Source organism: Arvicanthis niloticus, chromosome 6, assembly GCF_011762505.2.
Source record: "Arvicanthis niloticus isolate mArvNil1 chromosome 6, mArvNil1.pat.X, whole genome shotgun sequence".
Taxonomy (NCBI): domain Eukaryota; kingdom Metazoa; phylum Chordata; class Mammalia; order Rodentia; family Muridae; genus Arvicanthis; species Arvicanthis niloticus.
Window position 1 is genome coordinate 27,963,272 of NC_047663.1, and position 27,142 is coordinate 27,990,413.

General features: G+C 51.4%; 1 protein-coding gene across 34 annotated transcripts in view; it reads left to right on the forward strand.

Annotated features, from left to right (window-relative positions):
• Cacna1g (calcium voltage-gated channel subunit alpha1 G) overlaps window positions 1-27,142 on the forward strand; it is a 65,359-nt gene that overhangs the window by 15,967 nt on the left and 22,250 nt on the right. For 24 of the 34 annotated variants that reach the window (XM_076935957.1, XM_076935953.1, XM_076935965.1 and 21 more), the window contains exons 9-19: window positions 743-1,119; window positions 14,149-14,300; window positions 14,989-15,174; window positions 15,262-15,376; window positions 15,456-15,611; window positions 18,595-18,663; window positions 20,162-20,246; window positions 20,330-20,526; window positions 23,910-24,341; window positions 25,254-25,354; window positions 25,466-25,589. In XM_076935957.1, the coding sequence (XP_076792072.1) occupies window positions 743-1,119; window positions 14,149-14,300; window positions 14,989-15,174; window positions 15,262-15,376; window positions 15,456-15,611; window positions 18,595-18,663; window positions 20,162-20,246; window positions 20,330-20,526; window positions 23,910-24,341; window positions 25,254-25,354; window positions 25,466-25,589 (1,994 nt within the window). The remainder of the gene's footprint in view (window positions 1-742; window positions 1,120-14,148; window positions 14,301-14,988; window positions 15,175-15,261; window positions 15,377-15,455; window positions 15,612-18,594; window positions 18,664-20,161; window positions 20,247-20,329; window positions 20,527-23,909; window positions 24,342-25,253; window positions 25,355-25,465; window positions 25,590-27,142) is intronic. The other 10 variants (XM_076935960.1, XM_076935962.1, XM_076935964.1 and 7 more) reach the window with 1 other exon arrangement.

Here is a 27,142-nt window from a genome sequence, read left to right on the forward strand (position 1 = left end):
ACAGGGGACTTGGGGCATCTCTCTGAGTGTATTCAGAACACACTTGGTATATGTATGTGTTCTAATGTACATGAAGGAAGGAGCAGGGAACTCCATGTGTGTATGTGTATATGAGGGTACAAATGTCTGATTTACATGCATTTGGGTATGGTGCTCCTCCCTGGTGTGTGCATATGCCCATATGTGCGTGGGATTGGTATAATAACATTGGGTGGCACAAATGTTTTTGGGTACACATGTTTGGTGTATGCTTATCGTGGTGTACAAATAGCATGTGCCCACTCTACGTGTGCACAGTATGTGCACGTAGTGTGTGTGTGTGTGTGTGTGTGTGTGTGTGTGTGTGTGTGTGTGTCTGGTATGTGTGATAAGACATGCGCATGTGTGGGTGGGTCCCAAAGCTCCCCTGGGAAATGCTACTCAGCACTGTGTGGGTGCAGAGCTACACTGCAAGGAAGGGGAGATGGTCTAGGTTCCTGGCAGAAAGCTCCTAAGACATAACTGTACAGGATCACAGAGGACATGGTGGCTACCTCTCTATCTCGATCCCAGGATCCTTAGAAATGATCATTGATGGGATGCTATTGGCATTGGGGTATTTTGTTTTTCAGAAACGTCCCATTCATTAAGTGCTTAGCACACTCTCACTGGAACCCCATCCTTCCTCCTGCAGGGTCTACATCCTCCTAGGATGGGGAACTCCCAATGAGCCTCTTAACACCTACCTACTTTTTTGTTCCAGGAGCCTGCCATAGCTCCTGCAAAATCTCCAGCCCTTGCTCCAAGGCAGACAGTGGAGCCTGTGGGCCGGACAGTTGTCCCTACTGCGCCCGGACAGGAGCAGGGGAGCCAGAGTCCGCTGATCATGAAATGCCTGACTCAGACAGTGAGGCCGTGTATGAGTTCACACAGGATGCTCAACACAGTGACCTCCGGGATCCCCACAGCCGGCGACGGCGGAGCCTGGGCCCAGATGCAGAGCCTAGTTCTGTGCTGGCCTTCTGGAGGCTGATCTGTGATACGTTCCGGAAGATCGTAGATAGCAAATACTTTGGTCGGGGAATCATGATCGCTATCCTGGTCAATACCCTCAGCATGGGCATCGAGTACCACGAGCAGGTAGGGATGCAGCCCAGACTAGCTCTGGACAACTGCTTCTTCTCTAGGGTTGGTTGCACTTTGTGGCTGGGAGAAGGGGATGGAGAGACGAAGTGATGGGTGGGGTCTCTAGAGGGAGAGCACAATGATGGTTACTTGCTTTCTGAATGTGGAGGTTGCCCAGGCAGGCACAGGTATGTCCTGTCTGGGAAGGCTTCTCAGAACAGGGAGGCTTTATGTGCATACATAATGAGCACATGGGGTAACACAAGCTGCCAGAAGACTTGGGTTTCTTGGTCTCTTCTCTTGAAGAAGGCAAGGCAGGCAAGGGATGAGTTATCTCAGTAAGTAGAGGATGACTGACAGGCAGGAGGGCCATGCAGACAGAAGTGAAGAATGGATGGCACTGAGTGGCTGTGCTTGGGAGAATATCAGGGTGCAGAACCTTGCTGTAAACCAGGGTGGCTCTAGCCAGGCAGCTTGAAATCAGTGAGTCTGAGGAGCTGCTCCAAGGAGGACGGGTGTTTAGTCAGGAGAAGAGGAGGCTCAGCAGGGACCGTGAGCTGTCTTCAAATATTTGGAGGACTGTCATGTGGAAGAGGGAAGCTTGTTCTGTGGGTTGATGGCTGCCAGCTACAGAGCCTGGGCTGTGAGAGGAAGCTTAGAGATCTAAGCTGTGCAAGTGGAATGTGTGTCAAGTCAGGGGAACCCCGCTGGGCTGCGCACATACGCGGGGCTGTCTGAAGACGTTGACCAGTAGCGCTGGATGTACGTCCGTCTGTGTTACTGTCTCTTAGGCTGTTTACCTGGGCTGTCTTGCCACCCTGAGGTAGCAGGGAGGGAACTGACCACCAGAATCTCACCCTTGCTAGTTGGGAAGTGAGCATGTATACCCCTCCCACCAGACACCCCCCACCCCTAGAGGCATTGAGAGCTTGTGACAGTCGCACAGGAGTGGAGGAGTGTCTCAACCAGTATGGGCTGAGCCGGGGGTGGGGGTGGGGTATGAAACCAGCAAAATGTTCACTTTTCAGAGGATTTTGAAACCCCGCCCCCTGTACCCTTACCCCACCAACCTCTGCCCTGGAAAGGTGATGAGCATCTGGCTCTTCCTTGAACTGCCCTGTCTGGCCAGGCACACCCCACACCCCTCATTTTTCACATTCAATGGCTCCATTCTCTCTTGCTTAAATAACCCAGTGTGGAACAGCTATGCCTTGCACTGTTCTTCCCCAGTGTCAGCGAGGTGTGTGTGGAACCACACACCAGCTGCAGTGCCAACGGGTGGCCACGCATGGCACTGGGTGGGCGTGTTGTGTCTGGGCCGCGTGGGGCGTGGGCATGTATGCACACGCCAGCTCTGCCAACCTCCCGCAGAGAGGTGCTCTACTCTGCCAGGTGGCTGAGGGAGGGTGAGGACAACATCTTCCCCTTCTCTGACTCAAGAGATGGAAACCCCTAAACTCTACCTCCTTGGATCCCCCAGCCTGGACTGCCACCTCCTCTGTTTCACTCAGCACTGGTTTTGGTTAAGTCCTTCTCTCCCAAGGGAACACATTTTTGATGCCCTCTCCTCCCCCCGGGGGGATCATCCAGCAGTCCCTGCCTGGCCAGATGCTGCTAGTGGAGGCTTTGATTGCACTGGGAAGAAGCTGAGTCAGACAGGCTGAAGGCAGATGAAGCTGCAGCAAGAGGGCTTTCAGTTAGATGTCAAGAAGGATGCCCCTTTGGAAGGGAAAGAAAATCCATTAGTTGAAGTGCTTCTAGCATCTCCTTAGCCACGTACCAGAGGAAAGAAGAGACAACCCTAGCTCCCCCTTAACCCTCAGTAATAGGAAGCCCTCATTCTAAGCTGGCAGCATCTGCTGTAGGGGATAAGTTTGTCCTAGAACCTGGTTGCTGAAGGCCCCATGGGGGTGAGTAGGAGTCCCCAACAGGCTGGGCAGATGACTGGTTGCCGCCTGGCAAGCTCAGAGGATAGGGAGGGTGTCATAAAACTCCAGAAGCTGCCATGGTCCTGTGCTTGCAGGCACTGTGGCGTGAATGTCCCGCCATCTGGGCCCCTGAGCAGTCTGAAGGGGTGCTGGGAAGGAGGGTGAGGATTGATGCAGAACTGAGTGATGCAGAGGGGCCTAGAGGGTTAAACAGGAATGGGGCAGATGCAGCGAGGGCAAACTGGAGACCCAGAAAGAAGGGGACAGAAAAGGCGGGGATAGGTGTGGAAGGACAGAGAGACAGAGGAAGGCAGAGAGGACACTGAAGACATAAACAGAGGTCCAGATGCAAAGGAGGACGGGGCAGGGAGGGGGAGCGCAGGACTCAGATGGAGCTGACTGCAGGGGAAGTGGAGCTGATTGGAAGGAAGGCACCGCAGATGCTACTGCGGTGGCTCTTGGGCCCCAGGCTCCTGCTTTTCCCACGGGGCTCTTAATGAAGCGATTGTATCCATCAATTCTGGTATTGATCAGTTTGGGGAGCCCTGGAGAAGGGGTTGGTAAGCTCAGTCCCAGTCCTCCCACCGTCGTCCCCAGGCTCCCTCTGCTGTCTACTCTGCTTGTTGTTCAGGTTTGTTGCTGGAGATGTTGCCTTCTGCTTCACCTACCGAGGGAACTTCATCTTGTTATACCCCAGACCCTCTTCTGATTCCTCTACCCCTTAACCACTAGCCAGCAGTACTGGTGCAAAAGCCAGAAAGATTGGCGAGAGGGGCAAGGACACAAGAGGAGGCCCTGAGCAAGAAAATGATATTGTGACTATAGGACAAGCAAAGGATTCTGTTCTCACCACCAGGGGGTGAGGGTGGGGGGAGGGGGTGGTACAGGGAGTACAGAATGGTGAATTAGCCATCCATCCTCCTACCCATCTATCCATCTAACCATCCATCCATCTCTCCCATTCTATTCCATCCATCCACTTACCAAATTCCCATCCATCCATCATCCATCCTCCCACTACCCATCCATCCATCTACCACCCATCCATCTACCCACCCACGTATCCACCCACCTGTCTTCTCACTACCTATACATCTATCCATCCTCCCATCTATCCATTCATCCATCATCCATCCATCATCCATCCATCCATCCATCTATCCATCTATCCATCATCCATCTATCCATCCATTCATCTATCATCCATCCATCCAGCCATCTATCCATCCATCTGTCATCCATCCATCCATCTATCCATCCATTCATCCATCATCCATCCATCTATCTATCCATCCATCCATCATCCATCCATCCATCCATCCATCTATCCATCCATCCATCCACCCATCATCCATCCATCCATCCCACACCCAAATCCTTTGTTCAGAGTTGGGTTTACACAGTGGTGCTAATAAATGTTTAACAAGTTTCCCTCAATAAAACAAAATAAGCCAGGCCTAATGGTGCTAACCATCCCAGCTGAAGCAGGAAGACTGAAAGTTTAACACTAGCCTGGTCTATTTACTGAGATTCTGTAACAACAACAACAAAAAGTAAACACGTAATTATTTTATTTTATGTATATGTGTGTGGTTGGGTGGATGTTTGCACACCATGTATGTTCAGGGGCTCATGAGGTCAGAAGAGCCCTTGGAACTGGAGTTACAGATGATTTTGAGCTGCCATGTGGGGGCTAGGAACCAATCTTGTGCCTTTGCAAGAGCAGTAAGTGCTCTTAACTGCTGAGATGTCTCTCTAGCCTTCAAAAACATTTTTTTTAAGTAAAGGATTGCTGAGAATATAACCCCAGTTATAGTGAGTGTTTGCCCAGCATGCCCTAGATCCTAGGTTCAAACTCTGACACCACAGAAACAAACAAGCCCAACCTGATTGGTCAGTTTCTATGGGGTAAATGCTTTCACCATAGCCACGTGGAGTAGGGAAGGGACTCTGACCTGAGTCTGGGTGCCCAGTGTAGTCATCTAAAGCTGCATTGAGGGTGAGGGACAGAGGTACCAGACACTAAATGCTGGCGTTCAGAATAAGTGAGTCACTAGATATGGGCTGAATGAACAAGTGGCAAGACATTAGGTTGGGAAAACTCAGGCCCGATCCTGAGAGGCATGGGAAGGTGTTTGCCTTATGTTGATAAGTTCTTAGCAAAGGTTGTTTGTTTGTTTTTTGTTTTTTGTTTTTAATAATCAGCTTTCTGTTTCATCAAAAGCTTCCTGGAAGTCATGATGTCAGGATGGAGTAAAAGTGAAAAAGACAGGAGGGGTTGCTCCATGCTCTCTTTTTGTTCCTGGAGACAGAGGAAGGGGCTGGGGAGAGAGGGAGAGCCCACAGGTCTCTGAATCTTCAGACTCCATAACAGAGAGCAAATAGGAGAGAGGGCAGCAAGGATGACACCATGCTTCTAGGGGAAGCAGGGCCTTGAGAAGATGTAACTGGGGGCCACTCTCATCTCTCTAAAACGAAGTAGCCCTGTGCCCTGTTGTCCCACCTGAGGCTTCTCTATGAGTTAGGGTCTTGGAATCATTCATAGACTAATTGTTCTTTCTTGGTTATGCGTCCCAGTAAGGGCAGGTGCTAATGTCTTGTTTAAGGGTCAAGATGACCAAGGGTTGGAGAAGAAGAACAGAGAAAGTCTGGGCTAGTTGGTCTTTTAGGCCAAGAGAGAACAGGATAGGAACAATCTTGCTTGTCACCAGTGTCTGGACCCATCTTGTCACTGCAGATGTATGTCCAGAGAAGGTTTCTATTTATAAGTGATGGAGGTTGGCTCACAGTAAGGGAAGTGACGGTGAGATGGGGGTGGGGCCCACGTGTGGCATGCCTGGACTTTTGAAGGGGGTCACTCTCTCCTTTTCAGCTCTGTTGAAAGCTGGGGAACACTCTCTCTTCAGACACAGACATGCCGCATAACTATTCCAAATGTGGTATTTGAGGGCAAAGCTTCATGGGTGCCTTCTACTTGGGCCTGGTCTTTGGTCTCTAGATAGTGGGCCAGGGGATGTCTGCCTAGCAAGACATTGGATGAAAATTTTTTGCTGACTAACCTGCTCCCATATTTTCAAGGGGTCTTGGATGAGGGAAGTAAGGAGGTACCAATCTGGAGCTAGTAGGCTGGGGTGCTTGTGTCCTTTCAGGGATTCCCTAGCTGTAAGCCTCCCCAGTTCCACATGGGTACACATCTTGGGGTCGACCCACTGGGAGAATTCTAGAATGTCAGAGGATGGGACAGAACCAGAACACCCAGGCAGTGTCTGTCCTTGTTCTGTTTCAATGTCAGTTCATGCCCAATCCCAGGAGCTGAACTCCAGGGGACAAAGGAGAAGCGCTTGCACCTCTACAACAGGTGAGGGAGGTCGTATTAAAAAGGGGCAGGCTGAGGGGCCATCCAGCCAGCCTAACTTGAAAATGTCCTGGGTGGCATATAGGCACAAGGTGATCAAGGGGGAGTCACAGGCATGTGACAAGGACTAAGGGAGCCTGAATTGCCAGTAGGTGCAGGCCTGGTGGGGGAGGAAGAAGGGAGCTGTCTCTGTCACTCAGATGACAGGCAAGGAGAGCCTCATGCCAAGGCAATAGGTGAAAGAGGACAATAGTGGGCAGGTCTGCAAGCCTACTGGCCGGGTCTTTAGCCCTGGCACCTGACTGTCGGGATGGATGACAGGCAAGCGTGACTCCCAGATAACTCTGAGGTTCCAAGACAGAGTCTCCAGGCGCAGTGGAGTGGGAGAGGGGGAAGGAGCATGTTCGAAGAGAAGGTGAAGGGTTTGTTTTGGATGTGTTGAGTTTGAGATGGCTGTGGGCCATGCGGAGAGGGCTATCAGGCAGGCGCTGGCTGTCTGCATGAGGAGCCAGGGAGTTGGAGGGCACTTGGTTAGTGTCCTCTACACTCGGGTGACAGCTGGAGGGTGGGGAGTGGGGTGATGGTGGCAGGAACACAGCAAGGAGAGGGTGTGGACCTAGAATGAATTCTATAATATGTTGGCTAAGGGGAAGGAGACCGATGGAGGGGGGCCCCTAGAGAGACAGTAGATGGCTGCCTAGGGCCAAGGAAGCTAGGTGCAGGGCAGGAGGGGCCAGTCCTGGCTGGGTGCTGTCAAGGCAGTGACTACCAGAAGGACTAGAAGGATCCTTGAGAGGTGGGGCCAGGGCTTATAGGTGAATGTGCAGAGAGCTCCTGTATGTGGGCAGAGCTGGACTTATGAGAGACTTATGAGAAGTGACGGGCCCACAGGTGGCGGGGATCCTAGTGTGAGTGAAAGAGGGAGGAAGATGAAGGTGCAGGCTGAGGGTAGAAAGAACCAAAGGGTGGCCAAGTTTGAGACAGAAATGAAGATCCACATGGGAACAGGAAACCGTGGGTCAGGCATGACACAGCCCTGGGGCTACCCAGCAGGCGTGAACTGTTGGGTCAACACAGCCTTGTTCATGACTCTGACCACTTCACTCAACAATTCAGGATACAGCAGAGAGGCAGGAACACCGGGACTCACCCGAACCAGGGACCTCACCAGCAGGAGTCTTCTAAAGTCCATAGCATGAGAGTGGCTTCAATGACCTACCGTGGGCTCCAGGCCAGAGGTTGGCCAGGAGAACGAGGAGCAGAACAGAGTTCCCCCTCTCTTGTTCCCTGTTTTTTTTTTTTTCTTTCTTTCCCATCCCTTTTCCCTTCTTGTTGAGAATCTCACTATGTAGCCCAGGCTGGCCTAAACTCACTGTATAGCGTGCAGGTTGGCCTCTTTATGGCAATACTCCTGCCTCAGCCTCTTGAGGACTGAGGTTACAAGTGTCTATCATCATGTGTTATGTGCTGGGGATCAAACCCCGGCTCCACACATGCTGCCAAGCACTGTCTGTTCTCAGCCCTCCCATCCCCCACCGCCTTTTTTTCTTTCTTCCTTTTTTGGTAAAAGTTGGGTTACCTTGTAGCCTGGGCTGGCATAGAACTGAAAATGTAGCTGTGGCTGACAGTGACCTTGAACTCCTTTATCCCCTACTTCCTAAGTACTGAGATTACAGGCATGGGCCAGCGTGCCAGGCTTGAGGCTCCAGAATTTTAAGTGGTAGGGGCCTGAGATGTCTGTCTTGAAGCTGAGCCAGAACTGGCAAGGCTAGACCTACCTGGCTTGTATGCACTTGGGAAACTTCTAGTAGCTGGAGAGACGGTGGAGAGGATAAGGCTAGCTGCTGGCTCCGATAGTTAAGAGGCACAGGGGGAATACAGTGAGGGTGCTGGGGGTGAGGCATGCAGAGAGGTGCTGTCAGAGAGACTGAGAGGGGAGGGGCAAAGCCATAATCTATATGTGGCCTTCGAGATTGCTTGAGAATTCATTGCCACTCTACTGTCTCCCTGGCTTCTCATATCCTCCAGAACATTTGCCTTCTCCTAACACAGGCACCCGCTCCATCCCTGCAGCCTGCTTAGACCCCAGCTCCTGGGAGCATGAGCTGGGAACAGCCAAGGCAGGGTTGAGGTTAGCTGAGGAGTCCAGATTGGTGAGTGGAATCCTTTAGGATCAGGGGGACCTGCCAGGTGCTGAGAAGATGGGGCATGGGACACAGGAAGCCTGGAGTGGCTTGACCCAGCCTCCTCTTAGCTCTGCTCTGGCTTTTCCACCTTTCCCTGGGAAAAGCACATCACTGTCTGTCAGAACCGGCTCTCAGGCCTCCTGCCGGGACAGCTGCAGTATCTCTTAATTGGTCTTCATCTCCCCTTCAAGCCATCTGCATGCTGCCACCACTGCAGGCAGATTAATCTCCTTAATATACAGCCCTGCACATCTCCTCTCTCCCTTCAGAAGCCTCAATGGCAGGGTTGATGGCCAAGGGCAGCCTTGGTGGGCCAAGGCTAGTCCGGCTTGGGTTGTGGCTGGAGGCCACTCTCCCTGGGGGCCTCACAGTCTCATTCTTTATCATCTTACTCACTAGGTTTTGGGTCTCAAGTATGATCCCCCACACCCACCCAAACACACACACACACACACACACACACACACACACACACACACACTCCTTCCTCTGCCCCTTGTGCTACTGATGCATGCAGATGGGGGTGTTTTCCATGGCTACTCTTTCCGAGTGCTCCCGCCTGCCCTGGCCCATTGACTGAAGTTGGCTTGGAGGTCCGTGTTGATCCTAGCTTTTTTTCCAACTGAGCTGTAGCTTGCAGATGGTCTGTCCTGCCATGTTTTGAGAGCTGTCTGCACCCACAGGGCCACATGAGCTTGGGCCTGAGCTTCAAGTCTTCATGGGCCTGAACTCACCCAGTCTGTAGAATTGTGTCATCACAAGGTGGTAGCTCTCTGTCTAACACAAGAGATTCTAGGAGGTCCAAGCTGCTGAGGGATGTTGCCCAAGGTTGCATAGGTAGAAAGACTCAGAGTTGGCAGGCCTACTGTCTTCGGATTGAGACCCACTTTTATATCAAGAGTGTTCTGTCCACTGAGGGTACTTTAAAACACAATCAAGGGAGATGCTATAGTAGCAAGCAGCTGACCTAGGGTTATAGCTGCTACAAAGTGATGATCAAGAGGAGAGCAGGTTGGGTGATGAGGAAGGAAGGACGACAGCTGGCGTCAGCACAGAGCAGAGGCCTGGGCCTCAGAGGCAGAGGCTCGGGCTGCCTGCCACCTCTCACACATGTATCTATTGGCCTCTGACATCTAGGAATGGCAGTGAGTGCCTGGCCAGAGACCTGAGAAAAGGGATTTGAAGCCGGGAAGTCTATGGGCAGGAGATCTGGAATCTGGAACCCTGTCACAGGGGCCATATGTGTTCTGTGTGGGCTTTCTCTCAGAGTGTAGCGGGAGGGAGTGGTATCGTGAGAGGTGTGCTCAAAGCCCTCTCCAAAGAAGCCACACACCCTCCATCAAATTTCCACGTCTCCAAGCCTCAGTTTCTCCAGGTCATCTCCTATCCCTCCATCCCTTGTTTGGTTGAATAAGCGTTGAGTAGAGAGGTTTTGAATAGAGAAGAAATGAACTCTAGGTTGTCCTTAGGCCACTGGCACAGTGCTGGGTTATAGTAGAACATGTCTCCACCTCTGCCCATTCGAGTGGTCAGAATTGCAACTGCAGTCCCTTGGGCAACCTTGTTACTAAGATTGTGTCCCTGTGTTGCCTTGTGTTGGCAAAACATTCCCAGCCTCTGATTTAGTAACTTGGACAGACCTGGCTTTCTGGCTTTTAATTCTTCTTCTTCTTCTTCTTCTTCTTCTTCTTCTTCTTCTTCTTCTTCTTCTTCTTCTTCTTCTTCTTCTTCTTCTTCTTCTTCTTCTTCTTCTTCTTCCTCTTCCTCTTCCTCTTCCTCTTCCTCTTCCTCTTCCTCTTCCTCTTCTTCCTCTCCTCCTCCTTCCATTTCTTATGTTCTTCTTTCTCCTCTTCCTCCTCCTCTACCTCCACCTCCTCTTCTTCTTCCAAGGATCACCGGGGGATGGAATATTTTGTTCTGGAAGAAACAGAGGCCTAGCTAGCCCCTTATGTGTATGCAGGACAATAGCAAGTCTGAGACAAAGTGCCTAGTCAACAATCTACCTACACCAGGCCCCCCAGCTTCTCCAAAGACGCTGGGCAGAGTGGGTTGGGGTCTTCAGCCTTTTCTGCCTCTCCCTTTGGTGAGATCAACGGTACAGCCCTCTAGGGGTCCCCTGCACCTGCCTTCTGCCTGGGCCCTTTGCTATGTATTGATAAGCTACATTTGTATGTGCCCCTAGCCTATTGCCTATGTAGATTGCCTAGCGCTCCAAGGATAACTTCCAGCTGAATGAAACCTGTGCACACACAGTAGCTGTTCTGTTAGGGACCACTGTTGAGGCAAACCCATATCAATGATGTGGTGCTGGTAGGACATGCTGTGGCCCAGTACTCAGGAGATTGAGGCTCGAGGTTTGTCAGTTCAAGGCCAACCTGAGCTATATAGGGAGACCTCCCCCCATTTTTTTTCTAATTCTCAAAAAAGCTCTTGAAAGCTACTCTGCTTGCAAAAAAGGTTTGTACATTTAGATTCTTAGTAGTATAAATTGAATTATTTTTTTTTTTTTGAAGTATAGATTGAATTGTCTTATATTCACTTAAAATGTTTGAGATCAGAACTGTTTTAGATTTGGGAGTATTTCTATGTGTATAGTAAGATACTTTAGGCAGGAGTTTGTGTCTGAGTTCATTGATGGTTCATACATACTCCTTACACACACTGCCTGGGTTAGAAATTATGTAATATTTTCAGTATACTTGTGCTTTGGTTTTGTCTCAATTTGTGGTTTTGTTTTTGTAACAGAGGCTTATTATATAGCCCTGGATAGCCTGAAACAAGACTATGTAGACCAGGCTGGCCTCGAATCTACCTGCCTCTGCCTCTCTGCCTCTCTGCCTCTCTGCCTCTCTGCCCCTCTGCCCCTCTACCCCTCTGCCCCTCTGCCCCTCTGCCCCTCTGCCCCTCTGCCCCTCTGCCCCTCTGCCCCTCTGCCCCTCTGCCCCTCTGCCCCTCTGCCCCTCTGCCCCTCTGCCCCTCTGCCCCTCTGCCCCTCTGCCCCTCTGCCCCTCTGCCCCTCTGCCCCTCTGCCCCTCTGCCCCTCTGCCCCTCTGCCCCTCTGCCCCTCTGCCCCTCTGCCCCTCTGCCCCTCTGCCCCTCTGCCCCTCTGCCCCTCTGCCCCTCTGCCCCTCTGCCTCTGCTGGAGTTGAAGGAGTATAGCACCATGCCTAGCTAGTACACTTGTTTTGACTATGACCTATCACATTGGCCAAGAGAGAATGTCCACTCAAGGCATCGTGTTGCTACTCAGAGAGATACTCAATACTTGCTGTGACATAAAATCCACCCATTGTAAGTGTGTCTCATGTTGCTTTCATGTTGGCTTATGTTTACACCCAAATCCACAAGTCTCTATGAGTATCTAGGAGATGTGTCACATCAGATGTCTGGATTCATGGGTCCCTTACTGTCTCAGTGGCTTTGATCTGAATCCTTATTGCTTAGTGTTATTGGGATCATGGTGATGTGAAATTGGCCTCCTTCTCTGGTTCTTCCTGCCCTCTGCCTTAGAGCACATTCCTACTATCTCTTACCTTTTACTGTTCCCCTGTAGCATAGGCAGAAGAAGGTTTTTAGGTGAATGGCAGGAGAAGCCTACCAAGAGCCATCGACCTGTGAGGCACAGTAGCTGTGTGTTCAGAGCCCAGGGTGGAAGGCTGGGTAAGGTTGCTGCATAAGTGGGGCAGGCTCACTGACAAGGGCTCCTTGGTAACTGGATTTTGGAGTAGAGAGTAAGGTCAGAGGAGGTCTGAGCCCTGGGCTTTATCTGTACTTACAATAGCCTCTTCCCTGCCTTCTGCACTGTGCCAATACTGGAAGGGCTAAAGGTCTTGTCTCAGTGTGGCCTTATTAACTAGATCTGGTGGTAGCATCCTCTTGTGCCTCCACTCAGAGTTTCTGTATCAAATACTTACTCAAGATCTGCCAGCGCAATGGAGGGTCAAAAGAATTACCCCAATAGCTGCTTTAGACACTCAGACCTGCCTTTAGGAAGAACCCCATCATGAGGTGAGAGTATGTACGGTGATTTCCCCTCACCCACCCATGTTCCAGCCCACTAGTGAGAGGCCCTTTCCTTCCAGCTCTCTAACCTCCCCCTCCCCACCCCGCCCCCACCTGGTCACACAGATCGGGGGCCATTAAGCTACATTTGGTTGCTCCCAGGACCTGGCTCCATGCTTGAACAGCCAGACGAGGCATCTGGGTAAACAGGAGGAGGTGTCTGTCTGATGGAACAAGAGCCTCGCTTGGCTGTTTCTTTTAACTCAGCTTCTTGGGCAGCTACTATATGCACCTTGGGCTTTCAGGTTGTAGCTCACCTGTCAGGTGGGCAGTGACTCCATTGAGCTAATCACATCCCTACCTGGCCTCCATCCTTCAGCCAGGCCATGCATTTTTCTCCTTCCCCAGCCAGAATAATAGCTCCTCTTTCTCACCTCCCTCCCTCCCCAGGGCTCTCCTGGGAGACCCACTCACCCTTCAGAGTTTATTACAAGTGTTCTTTCTCTCAAGCCTTTCTCGGCACCATCCTCCACCCCCAACCCCATCTTCTTGTCCTGAACTTTCACATTCTCTGTCTGGATCATTTATTTTGGCACCAAGGCAGGTTCTAAGGTCTCTTGTGGTTATTCAGCTGTTTAGTGAGTATACAACTTGTTTCTAGCTAGACACAGGGCTCCTGGGAGGCAAGTTTTTACAGCTCTTTCAATGCTTGGTACATTGCTAGGCATACAGCAGGCACTTTGTACTGGAAGGAGGAGACTACTGGGCTGGAACAAACAGATGAGATGGCTTTTGTCATCTGCTCTTCTGAGGGCCTCGCTAGGATGCATCCCTGCTCCCATCCCAGACCTTGGGTAGGAACATAAAAGGAATTACCTCCGGTGTTTTACAGTTGGCCAGAGAAGTTGGGAATCTTACTGAAGGTCACAGAATGAGGCTGAGGATTAGTCTAGATACCATAAGGCACACGCTGCAGATGCATCCTCATTCTAGAGCTCGTCCTTCTGCTTATTAACACATGTGCCCAGGAGTGTGTACATCTGCAACATGTCTGGAAGGAAGCAAGCATAGCTTTTGACATTTGAAGCAGGCTGTCAGGTGCATGGAGTAGCTGTCAGGTGCACGGAGTAGCTGTCAGGTGCACGGAGTAGCTGTCAGGTGCACGGAGTAGCTGTGGTGTCTGTATGCCTATGTGGAGCTACAGGGCTGGGTGTGCATGTAAAGCCTTGGCCACAGCCCTCTGATGTCATTTAGCGTTACCTTGGGTGACCTGGGCCTCAGTGTAGGGACTGAAAAGTTTTAGACCTCCCAAGAGAAACAGCAGAACTTATACGGCAGCCCCTAAAGACATCTGTAGTCTCAGGACCTGAGATCCAGCCTTGGGAATGAGGGGGCCTGTGGGGTCCATGTGTGTGCTCCTTTCCCAGGATGGCTGTCTCTGAGTGCCTTTCTTCCTAGATACTCCCTAAGGTTGCCATTTCTGCACCAGCTCTCCCTGGGGCCCCATGTTCAGGATGACTGGGATGTGGGGCTTGGGGTTGAGTCTGCTGCTACATGCCCCGCTGCCCTCCAGCCCGAAGAGCTCACCAACGCCCTGGAAATCAGCAACATCGTCTTCACCAGCCTCTTTGCCTTGGAGATGCTGCTGAAGCTGCTCGTCTATGGTCCCTTTGGCTACATTAAGAATCCCTACAACATCTTTGATGGCGTCATTGTGGTCATCAGGTATGGCTGCCCCTTCCTGCTTCTGTCTGAGAGAGTGCCGGCAGGGATGGCTCTGAGTGAGAGACATGGCCTCCATCCCTTTTTCTTCTCGATGAACCTTACCTTGCTCTTCTGGAGCCTGGGCCCCTTTCCCATCTGCTTTCCCTGCATCTACCTCTTATTCTTAACCCCACCCCGGCCTGGGGTGGAGGAGGCTCTGAGAGCTGGCTCTCAAGTGGAGGAAGAGGTACAGACAGCTTTCCCTCTTGCAAAGTGCTTGGAAACCAGCTCAGACGCCTGCCCAGCAACTTACTTTAGGGTTTCCAAGACCTGAAAAGAATTCCATCCCCCACCCCACCCCGGCCCAGGGCCAGAACTCCTTTATTGGTTTCTGGAATTAGCTTTAGATTTCATTAGACGAGAACAAAGCAAATATTCCATAACTCGTTGCTCTACCGATGGCAGGATTTAGGGAGAGGGCTGCCTGATGCCAGGATGTGATGATCTCTGGCTGGGAGCGGAGGGTCAAGCGAACTGGAACTGTCTGTCACCTGGATCTTCAGCCCCTTTGAAGCCAGGAAGGGCTGGCTATGCATGACCCTTCTCCAAGCTGGGCTAGGCAGCTGGGTCTCAGATGTCGCCAGTGGGTCCTCAGAAAGGGAAGTCAGGGATAACGGGTGCAGGGACTCAGGCTGCCTGCTTCCCACAGCGTGTGGGAGATTGTGGGCCAGCAGGGAGGTGGCCTGTCAGTGCTGCGGACCTTCCGCCTGATGCGGGTGCTGAAGCTAGTTCGCTTCCTGCCGGCACTGCAGCGGCAGCTCGTGGTGCTCATGAAGACCATGGACAACGTGGCCACCTTCTGCATGCTTCTCATGCTCTTCATCTTCATCTTCAGGTGAGCACACGGCTGGCCACGAGTGGGGTGGGGCTAGGGGCAGGATCACAGGACGCTGACCCTGTCTGGGCCTCCCTGTGTCTCCAGCATCCTGGGCATGCATCTCTTTGGTTGCAAGTTTGCATCTGAACGGGATGGGGACACGTTGCCAGACCGGAAGAATTTTGACTCCCTGCTCTGGGCCATCGTCACTGTCTTTCAGGTTTGAGGGTCACAGGGCAGGGGTGAATCGGGGAGGTTGGGTGTCCAGTCAAGTCCTGACTCCTGTCCCCTGCCCGCAGATTCTGACTCAGGAAGACTGGAATAAAGTCCTCTACAACGGCATGGCCTCCACATCATCTTGGGCTGCTCTTTACTTCATCGCCCTCATGACCTTTGGCAACTACGTGCTCTTTAACCTGCTTGTCGCCATTCTTGTGGAGGGCTTCCAGGCAGAGGTAACCCCCTGCCCTGTCTATCTCACCCTGCTGAGGGATGCCTGCCTCTTCTTCCCTCCGCTACTGACTATGAGGCCTGAAAGATCTTGCAGGCAGTAACCATTGGATGAAGCCAGGGTGGGCCTGGGGTGGGGTGGGGCGGCCTCATGAAACCTGTCATCAGGGGTGAGAAAGCTGTGTGGGTTATACATTGGTAGCTTATAAGATGCTCTTTCAGTCAGCTAGGCCCTTTCCCAGAAAGACAAGCCAAATTTGGAGACCTATGTAGCTGGACCCTAGAGCATGGGTTTTTATGGGACATCTGGGGAGGACCCATCTGGGCTGAGGGATGTGGGAGGTTTTCGCGCAAGTCATCTGAGAGCAGGCTAAGCCGATGAAGATGCCACCAGGGCCCCAGGCAGGGCTGAGCTGCCCAGGGTGAGAAATGAACCCAATTAGCTGCAAGCATGGCAGAGATGAGCGTCCTATTTCCAGCCCAGACTCCATCACCTCCGTCACAGGCAGCGTCATCAATTAATATTGATTCACATTGATCCTGCCCCGGCTGTGCCAGGGCACACTTTCTGTTCCCAAATCCTACCTGCTTCTCCTTCAGCTCTGCCTGGCTTCCCACCCAAGCTCCCGTCATCCCAACACCTCAAACAGGGCAGGTTGACCCAACCTAGAAATGCACCAGGTTGGGCCCAGAGAAGCTCTTGGTTCAGTTCTCGATGGGTGACCCGGATGGAAACTCCCGCTGCGGCCCTGTCTATAAATACCCAGCACACGGTGGAAAAACAAAAATCTATTTTCCGACTCTTTCCCAGCCTTGCAAGGGAGGGCTGTTCCCCCTGGGCCGGGTTGGGCTGAGGGGGGTGGGTGTTGGGCACTAGTGGCTAAAGAAGAATCTGCCCCGCACTGGCCTTTCTCAGCTTTCATTTTAATTGTATAGTTATCCATTATCACATTTCCTTCCTGCTGGGTGGCAGCAAGGGCAGCCTGAAGTGTGTGCTCCAGGGGGAGGCTTTAGGGATGGGTGGGTCTCTCTCAATGGCAGAGGCTTGTTGGCACTCACCTTGCAATAGGACACTTTTTTAAGGTTTCCCTTGGACCTGAAGAGTTGAGAGGTACCACAGGGCTTTCCCAAGAGCTTCATGATTGGCACTTAGCTGCCTGCTGGAGTGGAGAGTTGAGCGGGCATGGGTCTCTTCAGCCCCTTCCAAAGGCAATTTGTGATGGCCGAGTTTACTCTTAAGCAATAAATAAATAAATAAATAAATAAATAAATAAATAAATAAGTTCCTGAGGGAAGTGGAAATATCCTGGACCTATATTCCCTTATCTAGCTACCCTGGTGGACCTAGCGTTGTCCAGTGTAGGCAGCCCCTTCCCCACTAACCAGCTTTCACAAACACCTTGTTAAATTGAGTGCAGCTGAGCTGTCCTGGTTGCTAGGCAGCAGCAATGCCTGAGTGTGGGAACAGAGCTGCCAGGCCCTTATGTCTGGCCTGGTCACCCTGGCCCTGCGGGGGCCTGAGAGCTCTGCCAGCATGGGAAGGATTGACAAGGGCTTCGCAGGAGATCCCTTCCTAAACCTTTATAGTGTAAGTAAGTGTCCTTGCTGGAGAGTGTCACCTACTAGGGCCTGGTGCCTTCAAGGGCTGGATTGCTTTAGGTATGGCATGCAGTGGAGAAAGGATTTTAAGGTTAATCCTCCTCCATAGGGTGGGCTGAAGCTGTGACCCTGAGGGGCCGGACCAGCTGCCCCACTGTCCTGTGCGGGATGTCATTAGCCACCTGTCCTTACCACTCTTGGGGTTTCAGGGTTTCAGTAAGGCCCCAAGGTCCGGTTTGGGGGTTGTGATGGCCTGAAATACTGTTTTGTTTCTATGAATAAGACAACCCACCTCAGTGGAAGAAGTAGCTGCCCCATTAGGGAACCTCAGCAGGAGACCTCAAGGGATAGCTCTCCTGCTGGCCTCAACCTCCTACCAGGGGTGGGTAGGGGGTGGCTTGAGGGCAGAACCTGCTTGGCTGCTGATTTCCTGATTCCCAGGGAGTAGTGCCCCGAATTCCTGTATATTTGTCATCCATGCACTTAATTAGATGAGCAGGCTGCTGGCCCTGTGTGTAGCCATTAATGGATACGAAACAACATTATGGTGGCTATCCCACTGTTCCTTGTCACGTCGCATCCCACTCTGGGCATATGCATCCGCTCTGACTCGAAAGGACTTGGGCTGAGAGGATTAGACTTGAGGAGGTCTGACTTTGTTCCTCATCAAGGAACACTCCACTTCTTGCTACCCTCTCTACCTTTCCTTACCCTCGCTGCCCATTCCCACACAAATGCCTCAGAACAGAGAGAGGGGGGGCTATGTTCTCAGCTGGAGATGCAGGGCACAGCCCACTCTGTCTCTGACCCTGCACAGTGTGGGGCGCTTGCGTTAATTTCTCTGACCTCAGGTGCCTGCCCTGGGAGATGCTTGTCATGGTGCCCTCTTCCACCCTGCAAGGAAGTGAGCGATGTTCATAAGCAGTTTCAGGCTGGGCATGGTGGCACACACCTATAATCCTGGTGCTTAGAGGGCAGAGGCAAGAGGATCCTGAGTTCCATTCCAGTCTGAGCCATGTAGTGAAAAACCCTGTCTCAAAAAGGCAAGAACTATGGATATAATTCAATGGTAGGCCACTTGCCTGGCGCAGTCAAGGCCATGGTTGTGAGTCGTAGTTCCACAGAAAAGCACAGTGACTACTCTTACGAACACTACTGGAGGACTCGATCCTCCCTGACCTGGTCTCATCTCTGTGGCCTTTGCCTTCACCCTTCGGATTCATTTGGGCCTGGGGGCCCGAGACTGAATTCTGGAAGGCTGTCTGTCCCGCTCTCCCTGCCCTGTGTCTCTCAATTCCTTTTCTTCGTCTTCTCGAGACATTGCTGATCTTTGAAGGCGTGAGAGCCTGTGAAGAGCAGCCCTCCCCTGCCTTCCCCCTCTCCCTGTAGGAAATCGGCAAACGGGAAGATACGAGTGGACAGTTAAGCTGTATTCAGCTGCCTGTCAACTCCCAGGGGGTAGGTATGCGATCATGAGTCGGCATGCCCCTGTGCCCAGCGCCTCCTCCACTCTACCCCTGTGTCTCTGTGTTCCCGCTCATGCCCAGCTGTTGTGCAACCTGTGGTCGCCGTGGTGGTCATTGGTGTTGTGGGGTTTGCTTTGATTTTAAGTCCCTTCCCCTGCTTGAGGACACGGAAGGGAGGAGCTTCTTTGCCTCTGCCCACGTCAACCCACACAGGGCACATTCCCATCTCTGCCAGGCCTGTGGATGGGCCAGAGAAGGAAGGGACTTAGAATCCTCTGTGTGCACATGTATGTGGGCACCGCATGCGTGCCTGCCTGCCTCCGGGTCCCGAAGGAGGAGTGGAAACATCCAGCCTCAGTGGAGTTAAGACCTGTGGTCATAGAACATGCTCCCTTTACTCTTTTGCCCTCTGTTCCTTGCCCTGGGTCCCCACTGGAGACCCCACAGACAATGCAGCTCAGTGTAAGTCCTTGGAGGATGTAAGGATGGGGCATAGCTCTTGCCATAATGCAACCAAATTTTAAGTGTACCTCTGAGCGTCTGACCACCAGTCCTTGAATTAAATCCCACCAGCCGTCTCGGAGCATGTCCCTCTTTTTGGCCCCTCATGCCAAACCTGTACTCTGATGTTTCCTGCACTGACACTAGAATTTGGGGCGAATCCAGGCTTCCCATGGGACCTTGTAGTGCTGTGCCTCCCTAGCCGTCCCCTGGAGATCCCACTTGATAATTAAAGACCTCGTTAGGGATGTAAACTGAGTTAATGAAAGTGATCCCCTGAGATGCCAATTATCCAATATTTATGCCCTTATCAAAAGTAGCAATCAAGTATTTTTTTTAATAACTTCTTAAGGAGAAGCGTATAATTACTGGGAAACCTACTGACCTGCTAAGAAGGAGGTAAAAAAAAAAAAATCTGTCCCAGAGACAAGAGAGAGAAGTAGAAATGGGGCCAGGAAGGAGCTAGGGTTTGGGAAGGTAGAGGTCAGAGGTCAAAGGTCAGAGGTCAAGGGACTAAAGTGGCATCTTTGGGCTAAGTTGCTCTGGCTTGGGTCTTCCTGTTTCCTTCACTGATCCATAGGTTTGAGGTTCAGGGAGGGACAGCCTGAGGAGAAAGGAAAGGGCCTTAAGTAGGCTTTTAGAATTGAGGCCGTAGTGGCCACCTCACCCCAGTTTTCAACCCCTCCAGCCACCCCTTCGTCCCTGAGCTAGTCTTGGTGCCAGTCCAGCCAGGCTGCCTGTGCTGTGGGCTTGGGTTATCCATGGCCTTTCCTAAGGTTTGGCTGGTGGGAGGTAGAGGCATCAGCCATGGGAAGCCCCAGGCCCCCAGCCTGGGTGGTCTGGCCTGTCGCCATGCATGCCTCATATCGTGGTCGCTGGTTCTTGTGGTCTGTATGTGGTGTGTTCATGTGAAGAGAGGGAGACCTCGGTCCATGCTGATGACACCTACCTGGCCAGGGTCCTAATGGCCCACTGTTCCCTGACCCTAGGGAGATGCCACCAAGTCTGAGTCAGAGCCTGATTTCTTTTCGCCCAGCATGGATGGTGATGGGGACAGAAAGAAGCGCTTGGCCCGTGAGTAGTGGTCCTGAGGGTGCAGCCTCTCTCTGGTCCTTGGACCATCCCAGATAGACTCACAATCCCCTCTCCCCTTGCAGTGGTGGCCTTGGGAGAGCACGCGGAACTACGAAAGAGCCTTTTGCCACCTCTCATCATCCACACAGCTGCTACACCAATGTCACTGCCCAAGAGCTCCAGCACAGGTGTGGGGGAAGCATTGGGCTCTGGCTCTCGTCGCACCAGTAGCAGTGGGTCCGCTGAGCCTGGAGCTGCCCATCACGAGATGAAATCGCCGGTAAGGGAATGCGTGTGTGTGTGTGGGGGGGGGGGTGGGCATTGTGAGAGATTAGCAGGACAGCAGGATGAGGGGCTGAAGGCAGGCAGACCCAAGGAGACAGCCATTGGGACATGGTCAGTGCTAGTGAAACAGATATGTGACAGAAAGTCTTAGCCTTGGAGGTTAAAAAAAAAAATTCTAAACCAGCCTCTACTGTTCTCTTGTGACCTCAGGCAGGATTTAGCCTTTCTGGATCTCCTCGGTAGAGCAAGGGTGGGGTGCACGTTTCTCCTTTGTGTTTAATCAGACCCTACTTTAGCTCCTGGTACCATGCTAGATTCTTCTACAGGTATGGCAAATGTAACTGGTCTTTACTGCCCCACTACCGTGCGAGAGGAGCCATCATGGCGTCCATTTTAGAAATGAGGACCTCAGTCTCAGATGACTGAAATGAACGGCACAGCCAACAGAGCCAGCTTCTCCCGTGGGAGCCTGGGGTCAGCCTGTGCTTGCACTGTCCTTTCCTTACTGCTTATTTCTGATCTTTATCTTGAATGTGTTACTATTTTATTTGACATTTCCAAAGAGTCTCACTACATAGCCCATGCTAGTTTTGAACACATGATCCTCCTGCCTTAGTCTCCCCGAGTACTGGGATAAGAGATGTACACCATCCCTGAGCCAAGGATGTATTTACGTTGGTTTTCAGAGATAAAAGAGTCTCATTATGTAACTCTCACTTTCTGGAATTCACTATGTAGACCAGGTTAGCCTTGAAGTCACAGGGCTTGACCTGCCTCTGACTCCAGAGTGGTAGGATTAAAGTGGTGCACCGCCACATCGGCCGGCTAAGGCTTTGGTTTTAGTGGTCAGATTATTGTATACATTTATGTAGTAAAATGTGGTGTTTGGTGCATGCAAATATGGAATGGTGTTATTAAGCTAATTGACATGTACAGAACCTCACATCCTTTCTATGTCATAACATTTAAAGTCTATTCTGCAAATTAAAAAAACACATTAGGTGGGGGGGGGGTTGGCACACACCTTTTATCCCAGCATTCAGGGAGGCAGACGCAGGCAGATCTGTGAGTTCCAGGCCACTCATGATGTTGGCAGTGACAGGATTTCCTTTTTTCCATTTTTTACTATTTTTATTTAAGTGTGTGTGCATGTACATGTAAATGTGTGTGTGTGTGTGTGTGTGTGTGTGTGTGTGTGTGTGTAGACCAGAGGGGTCTCTCTCTCTCTGTGTGTGTGTGTGTGTGTGTGTGTGTGTGTAGACCAGAGGGGTCTCTGTGTGTGTGTGTGGGTATGGGTGTGTAGGCCAGAGGTCCCTGTAGATTGCCTTCTCTATTGTTCACCACCTTATCTTTGGAGCTAGGGTCTCTGACTGAAATTGGGGCTTACTGATGGTCTAGACTGGCTTGTCAGCAAACTTGGGGGATATATTTGTCTCCACTTCTGACCTCAGTGCTAGAGTGACAGGTATGCACAGCCATACCTGGCTTTTGTGCATGGGTGCTGACTATCTATCCAAAGCCAGGCCCTCATACCTGTGTGGCAAGGAGTTTACCACTGAGCCGTCTCCTAGCTTCCCTCTTTTTAAAGGCTGAATGCTGTGAGTGTGTTCCGTGTGCTCTATTTCTTTAAAAAATATTTTATTTCTATTTTTACTTATAAATATTTGCTTGCATGTGTGCGCAGACATGTGTGAAAGACAGACTGAGAAAGAGAGAGAGAGAAGAGAGAAGAGAGAGAGAGAGAGAGAGAGAGAGAGAGAGAGATGCCTTTAAGAGTTCAGAAGAACTTGTAATATCCCTGCTGGAACCAGAGTTACGGGCAGTTGTGAGCCACCCTATGCAGAAGATGAGAACTGAGCTAGGGTTCTTTAAAAGAGTATTGCATGCTCTTAACCACTGAGCCATCTGTGTAACCCCATTTTTAAAGTCTGTTTGGTTGCTGGACACTTTGCTATTGTGCACAGCGATGCAGTGAGCGTGAGAGTACATCTGTTTCTTTTGCCTACTGATTTCAAACCTTGTCTGTGTATACCTAGTAGTAGGGTTGCTGAATTAGACGGTCATCCTATTTTTAGGCTTTTCTGAAGATCCTCCATATAGTTTTCCATGGTAGCCGTACTAGTTTATAGTCACGCCAACGGTGTGCACATGTTCCCTTCTCTCCACGTTGACTGGGACAATAGTTATTCCAACAGGTGCGAGGTACTTACTGTTTAAGTTGTATTTCGGGAGTTTGGAGATGGTTCGTAGGCAAAGCGCTTGCCACACAAATACGAGGACCCGAATTTGAACCCATGACACACATACAACTGGGCACGAGAGCATTTATCTGTAGTATCCCAGGGCTCCTGTGGCGAGATGGAAGGCAGAGGCAGGAGAATCGTGGACGTTCATAGGCTAGCTGGGTACACAGTGACAACGAATGAATGATCCTATCTCAAGATGTGGTGGAAGTTGAGGATCAACACCTGAGGTGTGCTATCACACACACACACACACAGAGAGAGAGAGAGAGAGAGAGAGAGAGAGAGAGAGAGAGAGAGAGAGAGAGAGATTAGCAATACTGGACATTCCCCACATATATGTATTTGCTTGTGGTTTTTCTCTTCTTCTGAGGTATGTCTACTAGAGTTCCGTTTGCTTTTGTTGTTTTGTTTTTGAGGCAGAGTCTCAGGCTCAGGCTGGCATCGAGCTTGGTGTGTAGCCAAGGATGATCTTGAACTGCTGCCCTTTATGCTTCTGCTTCCCTCCAAAGCGCTGGGATCACAGGCTGACAACACCACACCCCGCTCTCAATTGGATTGATTTCTTCAGCAGTTCTCAGCCTTCCTAATGCTGCAACCCTTTAATTCAGCTCATGTTGGGGCGACCCCCACGCATAATATTATTCTCATTGATACTTCACAAGCATATTCCTGCTGCTGTCATGAAGCATAATGCAAATATCTGTGTTTTCCTAGGGCTTCAGGTGACCCCTGTGAAAGGGTCATTCGACCCCTGAAAGGGTCGAAACCCACAGGTTGAGAACCACTGGCTTTCTTCCTATTAAGTTGAATTCTTTCATGTCGTTATTTTATATTGCCTGTAAGTGACGACAAGACTCATCTCACCAGCTAAATGAAGAACAGGTGGTATTGCTGAATCCACTTTAAAGATGAGAAAATGGAGACTCAGAGAGGCTTAGTAACTGGCCTCTGTCCACACAGTTTAATAGACTGAAGCCGGATCTGAACTGAGGCACTGGATTCCAGACACCTCCAATTAACATCTCTTCTCCCAATTCCGTTCCAGGGAGGCTCATAGGATGGGGGTACAACATGAGAAATGAAGGTCTTTGCAGCCTCTGCTGAGATCATTTCTCCTCTGCTCACCCTGCAGCCAAGTGCCCGAAGCTCCCCACACAGTCCCTGGAGTGCAGCAAGCAGCTGGACCAGCAGGCGCTCCAGCCGGAACAGCCTGGGCCGGGCCCCCAGCCTAAAGCGTAGGAGCCCGAGTGGGGAGCGGAGGTCCCTGCTGTCTGGAGAGGGTCAAGAGAGCCAGGATGAGGAGGAAAGTTCAGAAGAGGACCGGGCCAGCCCAGCAGGCAGTGATCATCGCCACAGGGGTTCCTTGGAACGGGAGGCCAAGAGTTCCTTTGACCTGCCTGACACCCTTCAGGTGCCGGGGCTGCACCGCACAGCCAGTGGCCGGAGCTCTGCCTCTGAACACCAAGACTGTAATGGCAAGTCGACTTCAGGGCGTTTGGCCCGTACCCAGGGGACTGATGACCCCCCACTGGATGGGGACGATGGTGATGATGAGGGCAACCTGGTAAGATTCCCGTGGGGCCCTGTGACCCCTCACCTCAGATCTCCAGAGAGGGCAGCCTTGGCCAGGCAGCAGTATAAGGGAGTTGTCTCAAGGGATGTCCATCCTGTAATCTGTCCTGTGAGCAGTCTCTCTCTCTCTCTCTCTCTCTCTCTCTCTCTCTCTCTCTCTCTCTCTCTCTCTCTCTTTCTCTCTCTCTCTCTCTTTCTCTCTCTGCCACCCTGCAGAGCCTCAAGCCCTGGTGCTTGTGTCCTGGGCTGTGCTCTGCTGTCCTTGGTGGATATGAATGGTTTCAGGCAGATGTGTATGAATCTTTCATGGCCCTCCCCCTGTGACTCAGGAAGACCCATCACTCATCTTTCTAAAATGATGTCTCCCCTCCCCTCCTGTCCCCCTTTCTCATCTGAACCTCATCACCAGCTTTGACTTACAGCATGTCCTCAGCCACTTACTCCCCCCCCCCCCACCTCCTCCACCACCTCCTTTGCCCTGAAGATGAGCACAAGGACAGGGACACAGGATGCAGGGTTAGCACACAAGCAGGGTCTCTGTCTGCCCTGCCCAGGTGTATCTGAGCAGACAGCTGTGATAAGTACAATGTTTGATTATTGATGCAGTTTCCAAACCCAGCAGGGAGAGAAGGGAAGAAAGGCAGGGAGCTGGGCTGGAGGCTGGATGGGAGGAACACCGAGGAGGGAAGAGACAAGAGGCTGAGGATGCAGGGCGGGAGGGTGGAGATGAAGGAGGGGAGATGCTGAGGGGTTGGCGTGTAGGGAGCCAAGAGGTGACTTTAAAGGTAAAAGAACAGGGCAGAGGGCTGGTCCTGAGCTTGGGAAAGATGCTGCTCAGGAAGAGACAGACTTTGATGCCTCGGGGGACTGGTCCCACTAACACCTCCGTGTGTTCCTTTCATAGAGCAAAGGGGAGCGCATACGAGCCTGGGTCAGAGCCCGGCTCCCTGCCTGTTGCCGAGAGCGAGATTCCTGGTCTGCCTATATCTTCCCTCCTCAGTCAAGGTCTGTGATGTTGCTATCTGGGCATGCTGGCAATGGGCTCCTGGCGCGAGGCAGCAGGGGTGGTCTGTGGGAACCTCTCCTTCCCAGCCTTTACCTCTATCCCTGGGGCAGGTTTCGTCTCCTGTGTCACCGGATCATTACCCACAAGATGTTTGACCATGTGGTCCTCGTCATCATCTTCCTCAACTGTATCACCATCGCCATGGAGCGCCCCAAAATTGACCCCCACAGCGCTGTGAGTCACCAGAATATAAGCACTTCTGTTGAGTTCTGCTGAGAGCCAGGTTCCTCCTGGGTTAGCTAGCACTCAGGTCAAGCAAAGGAGGTGAGAAGGCTCAAACTGTCTCCAGTCTGTGCAAGGTCACACATCACAGACAAGGCAAAGGGACAAACCAGAGCTCCCTTTAGGTCTCCTGCACCCTAGCCCTGGGTCTTGTCTCATCTCTAAGATGCCTTCTGTGTCCTCTCCTGCCTCAGTTTCCCTTCTACTGACATAACACCCCAGCTGGATACTTCATTAACTTCTTAGCTACATATATATATATATATATATATATATATATATATATATATATATATTCTTCTGAGCCTTCCTGAGATGAGATGACACCTAAGATTGATCCTGTGTGGGCTGAACAGTACTGTTTTCCCTGTGTCTGGCCAGGAGTCTCAGTGTCATTGTGACTGGTACATTGCCAGGGTACATTTCTCTCTCTCTCTCTCTCTCTCTCTCTCTCTCTCTCTCTCTCTCTCTCAAACACACACACACACACACACACACACACACACACACACACACACGCACACACCAAAGGTAATGCAGAACTGGGTGGAGAAACTGTTCTCTGCTCCTGGAGATCCTACCAGGTCACAAACAACTAGGCTTTAAGGGGCGGCTAGGAGGTTAGGAGGTATGTTGGTCACTTCTGCTTGACTATGAATCTTTCAGTATGAGAACAGCATAAACCAAAGGTTTTAGAATTAGATATTATTATTTAGTATTAGATTCCCAAGGACCTCAGTTCTTTGGATGGACCCAACTAGTTCTAGGTACCTTCTCTCCCAGCCTGACATCAGAGCCCCTCCCACTGAGAACAGCTCAGATTCTAGAAGGATGGTAGCAGGTATGGCCCTGTTTCTCTTGTTGGTACTCGGTACCAATTGCTTGGAGGTGATCAGAGGTCCCCTCCTCTTTTTACTTTTCCCATCAATATTTGGATTTCAGAGCTGCTGGGGCTTCCATTTTCCATTAGGGTGTCTCCAGACAGACTAGGAGAAGTTGAGAAAGTCTGACAATTGGAGGGGCCTACCTCCCAGGACTTGGTGGGTGAGTGAGAGACAGCACTGAGGACCTCCTTCCTGGGCTGGTGCACCCCCTATGACTACCTGCTGTTCACCCCCATACACCCTGACATTGTCTCTCCACCTTCCCACTCAGGTTCTCTGTCTCCCACTTTGTCCCTCCATTCTCTTTAGCACACACACACACACATGTTCAATACTGCTGGCCACCCCTCAAGATCTCCTCCCTCGGCCCTCAGGGATGACCTTAACCCATAAGTACCAGGGCACTGGGTCACCAACACTCAGCATAAATATGACACCTGAAGCGGCACAGTCTGTCCCTATGTCCCTCAGCCTGCCTACTGCACCATTTCTGGGGCTCACAGCAGGGAGGCAGGCGAGTGAGCTGGCTAGAATGGCAGGCAGGATGGAGATCAAGTTAAATCCTGCTCCAGTTTCAAGGAAAAAAAAATCAAGGAACTGGGGGCTCAGACAGTATCCCCT